This window comes from Lactuca virosa, chromosome 5 (genome assembly GCF_052849685.1).
Source record: "Lactuca virosa cultivar CGN04683 chromosome 5, Lactuca_virosa_CGN04683_v6, whole genome shotgun sequence".
NCBI classification, from domain to species: Eukaryota; Viridiplantae; Streptophyta; class Magnoliopsida; order Asterales; family Asteraceae; genus Lactuca; species Lactuca virosa.
In genome coordinates, this window is record NC_136430.1 from 428349157 (window position 1) to 428365999 (window position 16843).

Genomic DNA, 16843 nt, shown 5'->3' on the forward strand with positions numbered 1-16843 from the left:
GGGATATAAAGAACGCCGAAATCCAAGTTATAACGAAGAAGTTATGACCCGTCGAAGTTTCGCGACGGAACCGGCACGACACCGGGAAGCGTAAATAGTGAATTTACGATAGAAGACTTTTTGGCCTTAGTAATCTAAACGAAAGTCGTAGAATGTGTTAAACCGAGAACATCCATAAAAAGAACGCCCAAATCTGACTTGGTATGAGGAAGTTATGAATTTTCTAAGATTCGGCATAGCAGTGCACGGCCCGAAACTCGAATTTTAGTTCGAGCGGTTGTTGGCCTACGCGACCTAAATGAGAGTTGAAGATCTCATTACTAGGAACTCAATGGTAAAAAGACAGACGAAAACAGAGTCCGTATGTAGAAGTTATGAATTTTACGTAGTCATTTAACAATATAATCTTCTTATACTGTTAAATTTAAAATCAGTCGAGAATTAGCCGACGGAGTCAAAAGGAAAGTTGTAGATCTTATTTTTACCTACACGTGGATATAAAGAACGTCGAAAATGGAGCTCGTATGCAAAAGTTACAAATTTTTGAAAATCGGCTGATTTCCACCCTGTGTGCGATGCCACGTGTCAACACCAGGCTGTGCCTGGCTGTAGCCAGCTGGCTCACGACGTGAGCACCCTTTCTCACGACGTGAATCGGCCCAGACAGCCTATAAATATAGGCGTAAATCACCCCCAAAACACACACCTTTCATACCCTTTCTCTCCCATTACCCCCAAAACCTCTCTTCCATTCCCTAGTACTTCCTAAGTGCTAGAAGCGAGTCCCCGAGAGCACGAAGGCTCCAAGAAAAAGAGTTTTTTGGTTTGAAACTCTGTCCGCGTGGAGCCCGATTTTCAAGCAAACTTCCCGGTTCCGTCAAAGAAGATTATTTTTAGAAGCGAGGTGCTGTCCGGATCACTCCGTATCAGGTGAGTGTATAGTCACTTTCATCTTACACATCGATATGAAGTATTTTATGTGCTATGTGTATAGGTATATGTTAGCTATTTACATGAGATGTTGTTGAATGAAAGATCTATGCTTCTTTCTTTCAGATCTGAAACTTTTACCTTCAGATCTACACTTTATCTTTCACATCTAAGACTTTTCTTTTAGATCTGAGACTTTTTCTTTCAGATCTACACTTTCTCACCTCAGATCTAAGCTTTTTTTTTCAGATCTAAACTGTGTACTTTGAGATCTATGTTAGATGAAAGATCTGAACTTCTTTCCTTCGGATCTGAACTTTTTCTTCAGATCTAGACCGTATATATATTTTATGCTTTAAAAGTCAAGCTGGATGAAAGATGTAAACATTATTTTTCAGATCTAGACTGTATAAATATTTTATGCTTTGAAAGTATGTTGGATGAAAGATGTAAGCTTTGTTTTACAGATCTGGACCATGTATGTATTTTATATCTACAGATATGTTGGGTAGAACAATGGGTAGATGAAATAGATGATGTGCGTTAAAATGATGAGATCTACAGATATAGTCACTTTCATCCCCCCCCCCCTATGGTTGCCTTACGGACACATATGGCAGAGGAATCCCCGTAGCAGTAGTGTCCATCCCGATGAAATTCCTTAGGATAGGTCCCTTATAATAGGTGCTTTAGGGACGCAAAATGAGGATAACGGGAACGGGTAATCGGGTTAGTAATTTGATGAAAATAAATAATGAACTTGTTATTGTGGGTTGAAAACCCTATATGCTCACCAGGCTCCCCAACCTGACCCACTCAGTTTTCTTGTATTGCAGGTAGTGGCAAAAGCATAGTTGGATGACTTGACGAGAGATTATGGATTTAAAACCAGATTGTGTTTTGTGGCCTAAGATGTTTATTTCTTTTTGGTTTATGCTTATGGTCTGTATCGATGATTGACATCCCAAGTTTTTGTAATGTAATGAAATTACATTTCTTTAAGAAATGCTTTGACAAACTTTATATCATATTTTGTTTTGGGAACAAATTCCGCAATACTTTTCTTAAGAAGTTACTCTGATTTTTATTAAAAAAATCGGTCTTTTCTGACCGTAAAAATGGGGATGTCACAGTTGGTATCAGAGCATTAGTTTAAGCGAACTAGGAATTTTTAGGATTTCTAGACTTAAACTTAGAATTCTAAGCGATGATCGTGAGATGAGTGTCTTCCATATTTTAGACACGAGCACTAGTTTATTTTAGGAAAGATGCCTAAAATGCTTTTATGTGCTAAATGCTTTAAGCTTTCCTTACGTGCTATTATTTGTTCGGATCTATGGTCTGTTGCCGACTGGATCTGGAAACCTTATGTGTTTAGGATTCTAAGCGTTCGATTACGATATTAGAACTAGCATGTAACGTTTCGGAGTGATAAGGAGAATTTAAACGTCTATCGTGAAAAGAGATCTAAATTCACCTAATTTGGTGTATAGATCGAAATGGCAAGAACCCGAAGTGGAGCTGGAAACGTGAATGGGAACAGGAATCAGCAGCCTCGTCCCAAAGTGATTGAGCAGGTGCCGACAGTTGAAGTTGCACCTGAGCCAGTCACAATGGCTGGAGTTCAAGCCATGATTCGGGCTATGATGGCGGAGCAGAGGGAAGAGATGAGACAATTGTTGCTGAATAACAGAAATGAACCTTCGATGCCTATTGAACAACCAGAACGAAATGACGGAGAGTCTGAAGAAGGGAATAACATTCGCACTGTCAGTCAAGTGGAACCCCCGGTGATCAGGAGGAACAACCATGATGAAAGAGTCGAGAGGAACGAATGCAAGTATAAGGACTTCACAACCTGTAAGCCATCAACTTTCACGGGGAAATAGGATCCAATTGGAGGCATGGACTGGATATCGGAGATGGAATTGGCTTTCATAATATGTGGTTGCAAAGGCAAGCTACAGACCACCTTTGCAGTGCGACAGTTCAAAGGAGGTGTTGTTCGCTGGTGGAACACTATGGGGAAGACTCTAAGCCCCAATGAGCCACTGCAGTTGACTTGGGCAGAATTTTTGGTACACTTCAAGCGCAAGTACTGCTCAGCCCAAAACCTGCTTGAGCTAGAGAACCAATTCCTGACATTGAAGAAGGGAAACATGTCCATTGATGAATACACCAATGCCTTCACTGACAAAATGGAGTTTGCTTTGCGCATCGTTCTAGACGAGCTGACGAAAGTCGATAAGTATGCAAAGGGACTTCCATGGGAGTACGCTGTGCCAGTCCGCCAGGCACCTACTCTGGAGGCTCGCAACCTGTAGGTGTTTTTGAAGATGTACTCCATCCCCCCCCCTATGGTTGCCTTACGGACACATATGGCAGAGGAATCCCCGTAGCAGTAGTGTCCATCCCGATGAAATTCCTTAGGATAGGTCCCTTATAATAGGTGCTTTAGGGACGCAAAATGAGGATAACGGGAACGGGTAATCGGGTTAGTAATTTGATGAAAATAAATAATGAACTTGTTATTGTGGGTTGAAAACCCTATATGCTCACCAGGCTCCCCAACCTGACCCACTCAGTTTTCTTGTATTGCAGGTAGTGGCAAAAGCATAGTTGGATGACTTGATGAGAGATTATGGATTTAAAACCAGATTGTGTTTTGTGGCCTAAGATGTTTATTTCTTTTTGGTTTATGCTTATGGTCTGTATCGATGATTGACATCCCGAGTTTTTGTAATGTAATGAAATTACATTTCTTTAAGAAATGCTTTGACAAAATTTATATCATATTTTGTTTTGGGAACAAATTCCGCAATACTTTTCTTAAGAAGTTACTTTGATTTTTATTAAAAATCATAAACAAAATCGGTCTTTTCTGGCCGTAATAATGGGTATGTCACAAAGCGGTGGCCATGAGACCAGAGAACCGTAAGAGAGAGCGGGTGATCGGGTAGATTTCAGAGTTTGAGACTGATAGTCATGGGCTTATGACCTATCATGGGCGGATATGGGTGCCATATTCGGGTGGATCTCGACAGACTTTGATGGAGGAGGCCCATAAGCCGAGATTTTCTATTCATCCTGGGGACACAAAGATGTATTTGGACTTGAGAAGGGATTATTGGTGGCCCTGTATGAAGAGAGATATGGCATGGGTAGTCGAGGGATGCTTGACCTGTCGTCAGGTTAAGGCAGAGCACCAGCGTCCTCATGGCAAGTTGCAGCCTTTGGAGGTTCTCCTATGAAAGTGGAAGCAGATTTCCATGGATTTTATTACCAAGTTACCGAGGACTGCGCGAGGTGTTGATGCGATATGGGTGATTGTAGATCGGTTGACGAAGAGTGCTCACTTCCTGGTTATAAGTGAGAGCTCTTCTGCGGAGAAATTGGCCGAGATCTACGTTCAAGAAGTGGTGGCACGACATGGGGTGCCAACATCGATAGTGTCAGATCGAGATGTGTGTTTTACTTCCAGGTTCTGGAAGAAATTTCATGAGGAGTTGGGTACCCGATTGCATTTCAGCACCGCTTACCATTCATAGACCAACGGGCATAGTGAGCGGACGATTCAGACGCTCGAGGACATGCTACGCGCATGTGTTATGGACTTCGGTGGAAGTTGGGACACTTACTTGCCCTTGGCTGAGTTTTCATACAACAACAACCATCACTCCAACATCAGTATGCCTCCCTTTGAGCTTTTATACGGGACGAGGTGCCGGACTCCTATCTGTTAGGGAGAGGTAGGGTAGAGAGTGATGGGGAGCACTGAGATAGTTCTCAAGACAACATAGCAGATCCAGCAGGTCAGACAGAGGTTACTGCGACCCAGAGTTGTCAGAAGAGTTACGAAAACCGGCGATGTTTAGAGCTAGAGTTCCAGATCGAAGAGTATGTTCTCCTGAAGGTATCCCCATGGAAAGGGGTGATCCGATTCAGGAAGCGGGGAAAGCTAGGCCCTAGATACATCGGTCTTTTCAGAGTGATTGCTCGAGTGGGTAGGGTAGCTTATCGGTTAGAGGTGCCTACAGAGTTGAGTCAGATTCATAACACCTTCAATGTGTCCCACCTAAGGAAATGTGTAGCCGATGAGACGGCAGTGGTCCCTTTAGAGGACATTCAGATTGATGATCGCATGAACTACATTGAGAAACCAGTGAAGATTTTGGATAATAAGGTAAAGCTCTTAAGGAATAAAGAGGTTCCCTTGGTTCAAGTTCAGTGGCAGCATCGGAAGGGATCCGAGTGGACTTGGGAGTCGGAGTCCGAGATGCGGGAACAGTACCCATAGTTGTTTCCGGAGAATGGCTTCGAGGGCGAAGTCTGATTCTATTGGGGGAGAATTGTAACATCCCGACTCACAAGTATAATATTTAATTATATTATATTCATTTTGTCATGGCAACTCGACGAGTTGGAGATCCTAACTCGCCGAGTAGAGGTGGAGATACCCGCGTGATTTTTAGAGTCTACTCAACGAGTTGGAGGACCCAACTCGACGAGTAGGTGTTGAGTGAGGAAATCCTAATTTTCAGGGTTTGTACCCTATTTAAAGGACCTTAAGCCTTCATTTCCGCCTCCCTTATCATTTTGACACACTGAGAGAAACCCTAATCGAGCTGTATTCATCTGTAAGAGAGAGAGAGAGAGAGAGAGTGAGAGAGAGAGAGAGAGTCTAAAAGTGTGTGATTTGGTGCATTCTTAGAAGAAGATAGAAGAGAATAAGGCTTGGAACGAGAAGAAGGCCTTGGATTCAGTGTTCCTTCAGTACTAGCTGCTAATTGGAGGTAAAAATCTATCACCTTGATCATTGTTTGGTTAAATCTCTTTTTGAGGAAGTTTGTGGCCATTTCCATCTTCCTTTTGAGCCTTTGAGCCATTTGAGCATGACATGAAGTTGAAACTTCAGATTTGGACAGTTTGAGGTCCCTTGAGCATAACGATTCAATCTTTATCAAGCTATTGGCCAAGTTCCAAACATTAAACCTTCTTTAGAGCTTTGTTTTGGCATTTTGAGCCCTAGGTGCCATGCATGGACGTAAAGCTTGCAGCTTTACGTGGTATTTCAGCCTTGGGAGGCTAGATCTAGAGTTTGAGACTTCAGATCTACTTAGAATCGTCTGAATGGGAATTAGACTAGAGGGACTCGATGAGTGCATGAGCCAACTCGACGAGTCGGTTAGAGTTTTCCCCAAAAGTCTGGACACATGCAAACTCGACGAGTTGATGAGACACCTCGGCGAGTTGAGTTGGAGTTTTCCCGATTTTCTGAGAACAGGAGGAGCTCGATGAGTCGCATAGGTGCACTCGACGAGTTGGGTCAACATGGACTGTTGACTTGAGTGTTGACTTTCGTTGACTTTTAGGGTTTGGTCAAGTGATGGATATGGAGACCATGGAGGGATAATCTGGTCTTTTCACCCTTTCCAAGAGTTAGTAAAGGGATTAGCTTAATATCTTTAATATGGTTATTACAAAGTGTTATTTAGAGATGAATATGATATGTAGGCGGAGTCGAGACCGATCGTTGAGTACGAGACATACTTGCTTTGCTTACAAGGTGAGTCTTCTCACTGTACTTACCTGAGTGGTAATATTGAGTGACCGGAGGGTCTATTTGAGTTACTGACCGGAGGGTCTTATGTGCTTATTCTGAGTTATATGGTATTATGCATTTTGTCTTTGTGATTTATGTTGTATATTATATGTGCCTTATTGAGTTAGGATCGGAGGGTCCAAACCGAGTTGTGAGACTGGAGGGTATTCACTGAGATATCGGACAAGAGGGTCCGACCCGAGATGTGAGACCGGGGGGTCTTCACTGATACACATGACCGAAGGGTCCTTATTGAGATTTAGACATGAGAGGCTAATTATCTGTGCATGGTATTTTGGGGAACTCACTAAGCTTCATGCTTACAGTATTGTGTGATATGTGTTTCAGGTACTTTTCAGGATCGCAGGAAGACGTCGACTTGATTGTACACACCAGTTGGAGTTTATGTTTTTGAGGATTCTGGGATATTATCAAACATTTGTTGACTTGTGTTTTGACAACTTATACATTTGTGGTTTTTGAGAAATGTGATATTGGGTTTTATGTGATTTTAAAAATGAAAATTTTGTTTGAAAATTTAGAGTATTAATTGTTATTGTTACTGTTAGTGTTAGTGTTAATGTTACTATTGCTGTTACTGTTGATGTTATTATTATTATTAGCATCAAAACTCTTCAATTTCGACGTTTAATGTATGTTTTTAAGTATTCTAGTGATCCTATGTTGCATTTTATGTCATATTTAAGTGTTTAAAAATGTTTTTTTTTAAATCGAAATTCTGGATCGGATTAAACTGATTTGGATCATGCAAAGAAAAAACTAGTCAAAACCGGTTTCAAACATTAGGATTTTTGGCAAACTAGATTTCAGCTAACATCATCAAAAGTCAAAACCGGATCTGAATCGGATCGGATTAGATCGGGCCTTCGTGCACCTCTACTCATCATTAATCATGATGGGGGTGTGAACTATTATTTGATGTTGTAGTCTTTTACTTCATTTCTATGCATGTGAATTTGGTGTTTAGAATTTTTCTTATGCATTCTAATTAGCTTTTTAAAGATTTACCTGTTAGATAGGAAGATATTTTGATATTCATCATGTTTTTTCATTAAACATAAATGTATTTATAGATTTTATTTTGGAATCCTTTTATAACTTTAACACTACAATATAAAACTATATCGATATAACATGGACATTATCATAGAAACAATATAGTAAATAATATATAATACATCTTCTTAGTTTAAGGATAGTTGTACGGAAGACTATTCTTGAGTTTGTCTTGAGTGGCTCTTGAATCTGACTTGAAACATAATTTTGAACTACGCTTTGAATTGATGCATTTGAAATTTCGAAACATATATTGGAAGAATATTTGTCGTGACGTCGACTTGTCTATGAAAGAATAGATGAATTCTTAATGTCGAATGAGGTAGTATTAGGCAGACTAGAGAAGTGAAAGTGTTCGACATGAAAAATGTGTTTGATAAAGTTTCAAGTCAAAAGAAGAAAGGATAACCTTAGGAATGGAGGTTTTGACATGTTAAAATGCATTCCCACCGGCAAAAATCTAATACACATAACTACAATGTCTAATTTTCTGGCGATAACATAAAATGTATAGATAAAGTTACATAACTCATTGATCTAGGTAGATCATTGTTGTTTTTTATCATTCTTTTTAGACAGATTTTGTAGAGTATTTGCGAAAATATTGTGTAAAAATGAAAATGGAATATTTTTAGATTTATATATGCATGATTCCGAATCATGTCGTAAACCCATTATATTAGCCCACCATAAAAATTGTTGTCCACCTCTATTTTCGCAAATAGCGACCTGCAAACATTATGACTATGTTTGGTATTTACGAGGGTAACGAACTTTCGATTTTGTTTATATTTCGTCACTTAATCTTTTTTGGTACATAATTTACCAGTAAACTTATTTTTTGTGTTAAAAAAATATCATTAGACCGGTTGATGCACGTCATACGGGTATTTTATTTACAAAAAATAAACTCATTGGTAATTATGTACACAAAAAAGAAAGTGATTAAATGGGAACAAAAGTAAATCTATTAATTTGTAAAATATTCATTTTTATAAATTTTTATTTTGTAATGTTTTTAAAATCTGGTTCTTATCTTTATAAAAAACAATTATTTAAGTATTAAAATATGATTTACCAACCACCGTGATTATAATAAATGCAAATTATTCTAGTGATCTTTCAAACATTATTTCACTTGAAACTTAATATGTTTTTACTTTTTTTTTAGTTTTCACAGATATGAACATAAACACTTTCACAAACATTTAAATAATGCATACAATTTAAGAACAATATTTTTCTCTCTTAAAACATCAAACATTACCCTTTTATTAAAAATCTCAAAAGTTTAATATATTTTTTCTTTTTTAGAACCGTTTGTCCCACTCAAATATTGATGCTTGATATTCCTGCCTACTTACATTTTTGTTTGTAAAACCTTAAAATCGAAGTTTCTAATAAAATTATATTTAATTCATTAATTGCTTAGATCGGTATAAGAAAATTATTAAAAATAGACTTATGGAATATTTTTTTATAAAATGAAATTAATAGAGATTTTAATAAAACATTTCATGGTGGACCGAGCTGCTCACCAACCTTTTCCGTATATACGAATACGTATATACGTATAGCAATCTTTTCTTGACTTATTAATATATATAATTATATATAAATCAATCAAATGTGAGCAATTTTTAGTTTAACATTCGAACATTCTGCTCGGTTGAACCCGTCTTCCCCCTCCCCTTTCTCTCTCTTCAAACCGGAGCATTTAAATTCCGGCGACCAAACGCCGTCGCCATAAAAATAGGCTAATAGTTGACAGCTGCAACTAAATGAAGTGTTTTCACTTTAGTACTGGAGATAGGAGAGCCAACGACGAGGACGGTGTCCTTTCCAGGTCGTCGACCAGGGTATCCTGGGCGCGTTCCCTCAGCGTTGCATCCACCAGCTTTGAAACTACTCGTCGGTCGGAGTTTGATTCAGATAGCAACTCTAGAGACCTCAGTGACACCGTAGGATTCTCTGAGCTCTTATCTCAGCGCCGTGCCAACGATCTGCGAGTTTTTAAGTTCGCTGAGTTGAAGTCTGCGACCAAGGGATTCAATCGATCGCTTGTGATCGGAGAGGGGGGATTTGGTTGTGTTTACAGAGGAGTTGTTAAGTCCGCCGCCGTGGCCGATGCAGGTAGCGATGGAGATCGGTATTTGGATGTTGCTATCAAGCAGTTGAGCCGTAATGGATTCCAGGCATGGCTTTTTGCCCTTTTCTCCGTCGTTTTATTTTCTTTATTTAATTAGATTTTCAAATAAATTACTGTTTCCCGAGTGTTTTTTTTAGAGAACTCCACACACAACTCCAGAATCCATGGATTTGCAGGTTTTGCAACCACAAGCACCATTAATCACGAAAAATATCTGAAAAACTATTTTTTTATGTGTGTATATAACTATATATGGATTTATATTCTAACGCACTAGCTGCCTATGAATTTTCTACGTTGAATAAGAGTATAAGACAAAAGATCTTATATAAACAAGAAATTCTCGGTGGAAACTACAGTTGTCAGAACGTCAAACTTATCTAAAAAACGATACAGTTTACAATTCTACCAGCACATTGTACACCCTTTTGATTCTGCTACTGTTCTATATAAGTATACAAAATATGTCCTATACACATAATGCAGTGGTTGGAGCTAAACAATTATAGTAATATAACAACAAAAGGAAAGATTGGAATGGATTACTCATCTTTAGGTCTAGTAATTGGTAAAGAATTAAAGTTTCTTTTAGCTTTTATGAACGAAAGCTTTTTATGAATGAAAGTTTGATGTGAAAAACAACAAAATTTAGTACCTGTCACAAAAATAATTGTGCATCTGCTCAAATGTAAACATCAAGCACAACTTTTTACTGTTTGGAGGTGTAATTCAATTCAATTCAGTATTCGTACCATGTATTTAAGAATTGAAATTATTTTGTCACCAAATATCTAAAAGGGTTTGTTTTCATCTTAGAGCAAACATTTGATCGATTGCTTACTCATCACTCATAAGAAGTAATTCAGAAACCTGGTATTACTAATTTTCTGTATTGAATGTTAATGTTTGTCTTCTGAATAAAATGTTGATAACAATTTTGTTCCATTGATAAAGTTTTCTTTTTCTTTTTCTTTAATGTTGACTAGACTTGCAGAAAAATTATTGTTTTGTCCACCATAGACTTGTACATCACTGGACCAGTCTCAAATCAAAATTACCATTGGATACCCTTTTTAAATCTGACTTCTTACTCTATGTTCACATGAAACCTTTTCAAAACATTAGATTCATATGACATAAACGTAAATCAATCAAGATTTATTAACATCTTGTGGTGGGGTACTTTTTTGATAATTTTATTTTGTTGTCTTATGGATTTTTCTTGAAATTCTATGTTCTTAGTGTTCAGGGGCATAAGGAGTGGATTAATGAAGTCAACTTTTTGGGTGTAGTCAACCATCCAAATCTTGTAAAGTTAGTTGGATATTGTGCAGAAGATGACGAAAGAGGGATTCAAAGGCTTTTAGTGTATGAACTCATGTGCAATAAAAGCTTGGAAGATCATCTTTTGGGACGTGTCCATTCTCCTCTTTCATGGATGACACGCTTACAAATTGCACTTGGTGCAGCTCGTGGTTTGGCTTATCTTCATGAAGAAATGGATTTCCAAGTAATCATTTATTTCACTCTAAATGCAACAAATAGCAACCTACTTTCACTCATTTGATATATATTTTTATATAATGCAGTTGATTTTTCGTGATTTTAAAACCTCAAATGTTCTTCTGGATGAAGACTTCAACCCAAAGCTCTCGGATTTCGGTCTAGCAAGACAGGGTCCCACTGCTGGACTGAGTCATGTTTCAACAGTGGTATACTAATATTTATTATTCTTTATTCTTTCATTTATTTTTATTATAAAAATTTATAATATTTGTGGTATTTAAATTTTAAGGTGGTGGGGACGATAGGTTATGCAGCGCCTGAGTATGTGCACACGGGGAGACTGACATCAAAAAGCGATGTGTGGTCGTTTGGGGTGGTGGTGTACGAGCTTATCACAGGTAGGCGAGCGGTGGAACGAAACTTGCCACGAAACGAACAGAAGCTATTGGAATGGGTGAAGCCTTTTATTTCAGATTCGAAAAAATTCCATCTTTTAATGGACCCACGTCTCGAAGGAGACTTCTCCCTTAAATCCGCACAAAAACTATCTTCTTTAGCCAATAAATGCCTCACAAAAAACCCCAAATCCCGACCCAAAATGAGCCAAGTAGTCGAAATGCTCGAGCAAATCATCAAGGATACATCACCGGAACCGGAACTGGAATTACAACCGCAACTGGAATCACAACCGGAACCGGAATCACAGCCGGAACTGGAACCGGAACCGGAATGTGTTAAAGAAGAAGGTGATATGAAAAAGCAAGTGAGTGGTAATTATATAAAGAGGGTTTTTGATTTTAAGGAATTGGTTACGTTGAGGAACAGATCGATTGGGAGATTGGATTGGAGGCATTGGACAGCTGGCAGTGTGAAACATAATAGCGTGTGAATTGTGATATGTTAATTGTGAAGGTGTTGTTTCTGTGTTCATTGTAAAATGTGTTTGTAGTAGTAAAGGATTTTTTGTACAAACTAAAGGGAAAATGTACGGATTATTTTCTCGACTTGAGATCTAAGTAAGTGTCACTGTTAATGAAATTATTGTAACGTTTTCTTATTTATTTAGCTGATTTCTTAATGTTCATAAGATAGAAATTATAACATAGCTGGACATTTTGGACTTATTTAACATGAAATGAGTTAAAATTAGAGACTTGGTCATCATATGCAACTTTGTAGAATCTATATTTTAAAGGATACCATATGTTGACTTATTTATGGGAAACCAACACGAAAGTCTTTCTTTGTTGATAAAAAACCAATTCTTGAATTTTCCTCAAACAGTCAAACTTTACAAGCTTCTGAAATTTGGAGATATTCTATTAACGATACTTGGACTTGGCAACTAAATTTATATACCAAAGAGTGGTGGACTTGTTTTTTCTAAAGTAAATGCCTATAACCTTTTAAATCGTTTTATTGAAAATATAGGTTTAATTATTTTAATAAGTTAATTCTTCTATAAAAATTAAACATCAGTTGTTTATAAAATTCAAAATAAAGAACTAGAAAAATACATGTGGGTGAGTGGGCCAACGAGTCAATCAAAGCCGCTGTGACCTGTTAAAAAAATTACTATATGATTTGATGTCTCATAGATTTAAATACAGATTTACTAAACATTGTATGGGTATTTTGTTGAATACCAAATCACAAAATCAGCAACCAGATGACCAAAAGTTAAGAATAAATTAAACTTCAGGGATGACTTTTGTAGCTTCCTTGAATTTAGAAACAAACTTAAAACTTAGCCCAAATAAGTGTACAATCATTTGGCCCAATTAGTCCTCTTTTCCTACAAACCTTGAGGCCTGGGATAAGAAGTGTTCCCAATTGGGAGTGTTCCATGAGTCGAGTGTCTTCGGGGCTTGCTTCCCTTCGGGTCCTGAAGCTGCTCGAGTTCTTTGACCACTTCCACCATAGTGGGCCTAAACCTGGGCTCAACCGATATACACCGTAATGCAACGGTTGCAACCGCATAGGCCCCTTCCAGTGTATACTGGCCCTCGAGCCGGTTGTCTATAACCCGAAACAGTTTACGTTTGTGGGCCAAGTAAGGTTTGGCCCACTCAACTAAACTGTATTCGTTCGATGGCCTGTTCTTGTCTACTGCTCTTCGGCCCGATAACATTTCAAGAAGAACCACCCCAAAACTATACACATCACTCTTAGACGTCAAGTGACCTAAAATGAGAAGCCAAAAAAAAAGAAACATCACAAAATTGTACGAAATAGCAACGTGTTTTATAGTTTGAAAAATCTATCCAATTATAGCTGTAAAAGTTCAAAATTGTTTTGTATTTGGATGACAGCTACAAATTGGTGGATTTTTCGAAGTGTAATATTGTAATGGAAAGAAATGAAAATTAAAATGCTATGATAAAGAAATCAATGAAAGTATGTTGCTATTTCTTGATACAGAACACTGTTCTTGCATACCTGTTGCTAGATACTCGGGTGCCGCGTATCCGTAGGTTCCCATGACTCTAGTAGAAACATGACTCTTATCACCGGTTGGTCCATCTTTCGCGAGCCCAAAATCCGACAACTTTGCATTGTAGTTCTGTATTATAACGTCATTGTAAAATTACCAAACTACCCTTAAGCTTTAACCAGATTTTGGACGTGCATTTGAAGTGCTTGCTTATCGGTGTTTGACAAAAACTTATTCTTATTATGATTATTTAGGGCCGAAATAATAAAAGATTTGGAGAAGCATGCAAGAAGTTGAAAGAAATTGATTGTTGAGATAAATGTAAAGTTACCTAACTACCCTAAGAAACGTAATCTATACTTGTGAACAACACAAACTTACCGAATCTAGCAACACATTAGAAGTCTTGAAATCACGATAAATCACTTTTGTTTTTGCATTGTGAAGAAAAGCAAGGCCTTTAGCAGCCCCAAGAGCAGCCTTCAAACGAAGACTCCATGACAACGGTTGAAAATATGATCCTCCTATCGATCAGTCATATACAAAAAAAATTATTTCTATTCGATTTGTGTAAATCGAGAAAATAAAATAGAAAATAAACGAAAACTTACTCCTGAATAAGTGATTTTCCAAGCTTCCACGAGGCATGAACTCGTAGACTAAAAGTCTTTGTTCGTCCTCTAAACAGTAACCAATTAGTTCCACGAGATTTGGATGTGAAAATTGTCCGAGATAATTCACTTCTGCCTGAAAATACCGAATCCAAAAACAAATTAAGTTGAAGAACCAAGAAATTGAATTGGAAAAAACTCAACCTTTTATTATGTGTTAAAATGCAATGGCAACGTCCTTTCATTGATGTGTGTTTATCATTGATTTGTCATCCAAATACAAAGAGATTTTAGCTGCTATAATCACGTAAATTTTTCAAAAGTATAATATCCTGACAAGAAAAATTGATAGTAAAATGCTATAATCGGGTAGATATTTAAATTAGGTTCCTTCAAAAACGAAAATAAGATAGTATAATACATGGTATAAATGAAAATATGTTGTTATTTTTTACATGGTAAGTAAATCACAAAACAAGGACCAAAATGGGTGGAAGCTTTCAAAAGAACGTCCCACGACAAAAAAGAATCAATCATTTTTAATGAAAATCATGTATTTCACGATATATGATTTTTTTCAAAGTTCTTTTTGAAAAAGATTTTTGTGATAGGCATTAGACAATCACACGAAACCAGCTTTTTGATAAAACCATCGTTATCTTAATTGCTTATTATATTTTTGTAATTATTGTAATTATTATATAGTGATCATCGATAATAATTATTGTAATTATTATATAGTTGAAGGATAAAAGTTTACTCATGAAAGTTTTAACCAAAAATGGCGTAAAAAATGGATAGAGATTCAGATAAAAGTAATATTGAAAAAGTGAGGCTCACCAGCCACTCCCTGTGACCTTGAAAGCTTTCTTGATTAAGCTTTTTGACAGCAATAACAAGACCTGTTCCAGGTTTAGTAGCAGCAAAAGTCTGTTCATCGATCCAACCCTTGAAAACCGATCCAAATCCGCCTTCTCCGAGCACACTATCCGGCCGGAAGTTCCTCGTCGCCATCTTCAGATCGGAAAAACTGAAGCTTTTCAAATTCGACGACTGCAATATCTCACCTTCGCTCCGTGGAGTTGCTGGCATAGATGAGACCTTACTGCTATTTTGAGTCCCAACATCACCACCACTCTTTGAAATCACTCCTGAATCATTATTCATTCATTCACAAAACATTAATTTAAATCAAGTTTATGCACTAAAATGATTTAAAGAAGCAAAGACTCACAACAAAAACAAAAGCAAAACACAGAATACAAACACACCCCTCAAGTTACGCATCATCAAGTTCAATAGACATATATGAGTATTAGTATGTCCAGTTATAATACCGGAGTGAAACGGGCTCGTATCTTTGGTTTCAGCACTGAAGCAAATTCCCATTGGAATTCGTGTTTCTGGGTGGCTGCTCTCACTTTTCAAAACTCTTCAACTCAATAGTCAATGGCACCTTTAAACAAAACTACACCTTCATATCCAACAAAAAGATCAATAACATCCCAAACATATCTGGGTGTAAAAATCTTGAAACGGAAGATGCTGCTATTTTTCTTAGGAGTACTCTAAACACACTTAAATCACAGGCACCCTGAACGGCTGAATCAATTCGCACCAATTTCTTGAAAACCCATAAAGTTTGAGCACAGAGAGCAGTGTTAGGCTTATAGGTGTTTTGAGCAGAGGAAGTTAGTGAGGTGAGAGAGAGAGAGAGAGAGAGAGAGAGAGAGGGAGGTTGGGAAGAGATAGCATTAATGGGGAATTGGCCCCATTTCAAGTGTTTGTATCTTTTATTGTTTGGAGTAAACAATGGAACAAAACCACAATTATGAATAACCCCTTTAGCAAATTGATAGTAGGATAAACGATAGACATTAGCTTCTAATTCAAGTTTTTAACTGTAATATTTATTAATTGATGTTATAACTTATTGACATGGTAATTAAGGTTGTGGGGTGTGGAAACCGGAAAGTAGTGGTCAATCTATAACCTAAATGTACATGATTTCTAATTAAAGGAAACATAAAATGCTAAAAAGTCAAACAATATATATATATATGACAGATCTTTACCAACTGAGTTATATCCCCCGAACCAAGTGGAGTATGCATGAGGAGTCACACACTTCATCTATTCTTTTCCCTGGCCCAGCTGGGTCATCGTGGATGTCTAAAGACCTCACCTCACTCGTGAAGTAAATCACCGCACCTACGGTCCAACCAATTGGGAGAGAATAAATAGATTCTTTTTCAGGAGCGATGCATCCTTCCCGAACGCAACATACAACTCTCTGTTATACTACGCTCTTCAAGTGTGCATGTTCCCCCCCTTCTTCCTTACCATGAAATGTCTTTGTGAAATAACTCCGATGAGAAAAAAAGGCATTAAAAGCCTCCTGACCCAACCCTAGACACTCTAAGATCCTTTTTCAAACATGCTTCCATTTCGATCGGGTAGAACCAATAAAAAATGATGGGTTTGTTGGTGAATTGTTTCACTGATTGTATTTAAGTGTAATGGATTGACTTGTT

At 37.6% G+C, this 16843-nt stretch overlaps 2 protein-coding genes across 3 annotated transcripts; one reads left to right on the top strand and one right to left on the bottom strand.

Moving 5' to 3' along the window:
- Positions 1–9251: 9251 nt before the first annotated feature.
- Positions 9252–12325, top strand: LOC145113020 (Protein kinase superfamily protein). The gene is made up of 4 exons (XM_079049131.1): positions 9252–9804; positions 11008–11268; positions 11348–11470; positions 11554–12325. The coding sequence occupies exons 1-4, from the start codon at positions 9391–9393 to the stop codon at positions 12151–12153; spliced, it is 1398 nt and encodes a 465-aa protein (XP_078905257.1). The 5' UTR covers positions 9252–9390; the 3' UTR covers positions 12154–12325.
- Positions 12326–12804: 479 nt separating this feature from the next.
- LOC145113021 (putative serine/threonine-protein kinase PBL10) lies at positions 12805–16085 on the bottom strand. Of its 2 annotated transcripts, none has more exons than XM_079049132.1 (6): positions 15581–16085; positions 15150–15460; positions 14310–14445; positions 14080–14222; positions 13704–13827; positions 12805–13448 (listed from the first exon to the last, which is right to left on the bottom strand). In XM_079049132.1, the coding sequence occupies exons 1-6, from the start codon at positions 15696–15698 to the stop codon at positions 13060–13062; spliced, it is 1221 nt and encodes a 406-aa protein (XP_078905258.1). In that variant the 5' UTR covers positions 15699–16085; the 3' UTR covers positions 12805–13059. The 2 variants fall into 2 exon arrangements, with proteins under 2 accessions (XP_078905258.1, XP_078905259.1); XM_079049133.1 differs by having other exon boundaries at positions 15647–16083.
- Positions 16086–16843: the final 758 nt, after the last annotated feature.

Bases quoted from the DNA above. Each gene is read 5' to 3' on its own strand.
- LOC145113021 (XM_079049132.1), bottom strand. From the start codon at position 15,698: ATGGGAATTTGCTTCAGTGCTGAAACCAAAGATACGAGCCCGTTTCAC. The intron at 14,446-15,149 runs GTGAGCCTCACT...CGGTATTTTCAG, and splicing joins AAGGTCACAGGGAGTGGCTG to GCAGAAGTGAATTATCTCGG. The intron at 14,223-14,309 runs GTAAGTTTTCGT...ACTGATCGATAG, and splicing joins GGAAAATCACTTATTCAGGA to GAGGATCATATTTTCAACCG.
- LOC145113020 (XM_079049131.1), top strand. From the start codon at position 9,391: ATGAAGTGTTTTCACTTTAGTACTGGAGATAGGAGAGCCAACGACGAG. The intron at 9,805-11,007 runs GCATGGCTTTTT...CTTAGTGTTCAG, and splicing joins TGAGCCGTAATGGATTCCAG to GGGCATAAGGAGTGGATTAA. The intron at 11,471-11,553 runs GTATACTAATAT...TTAAATTTTAAG, and splicing joins TGAGTCATGTTTCAACAGTG to GTGGTGGGGACGATAGGTTA.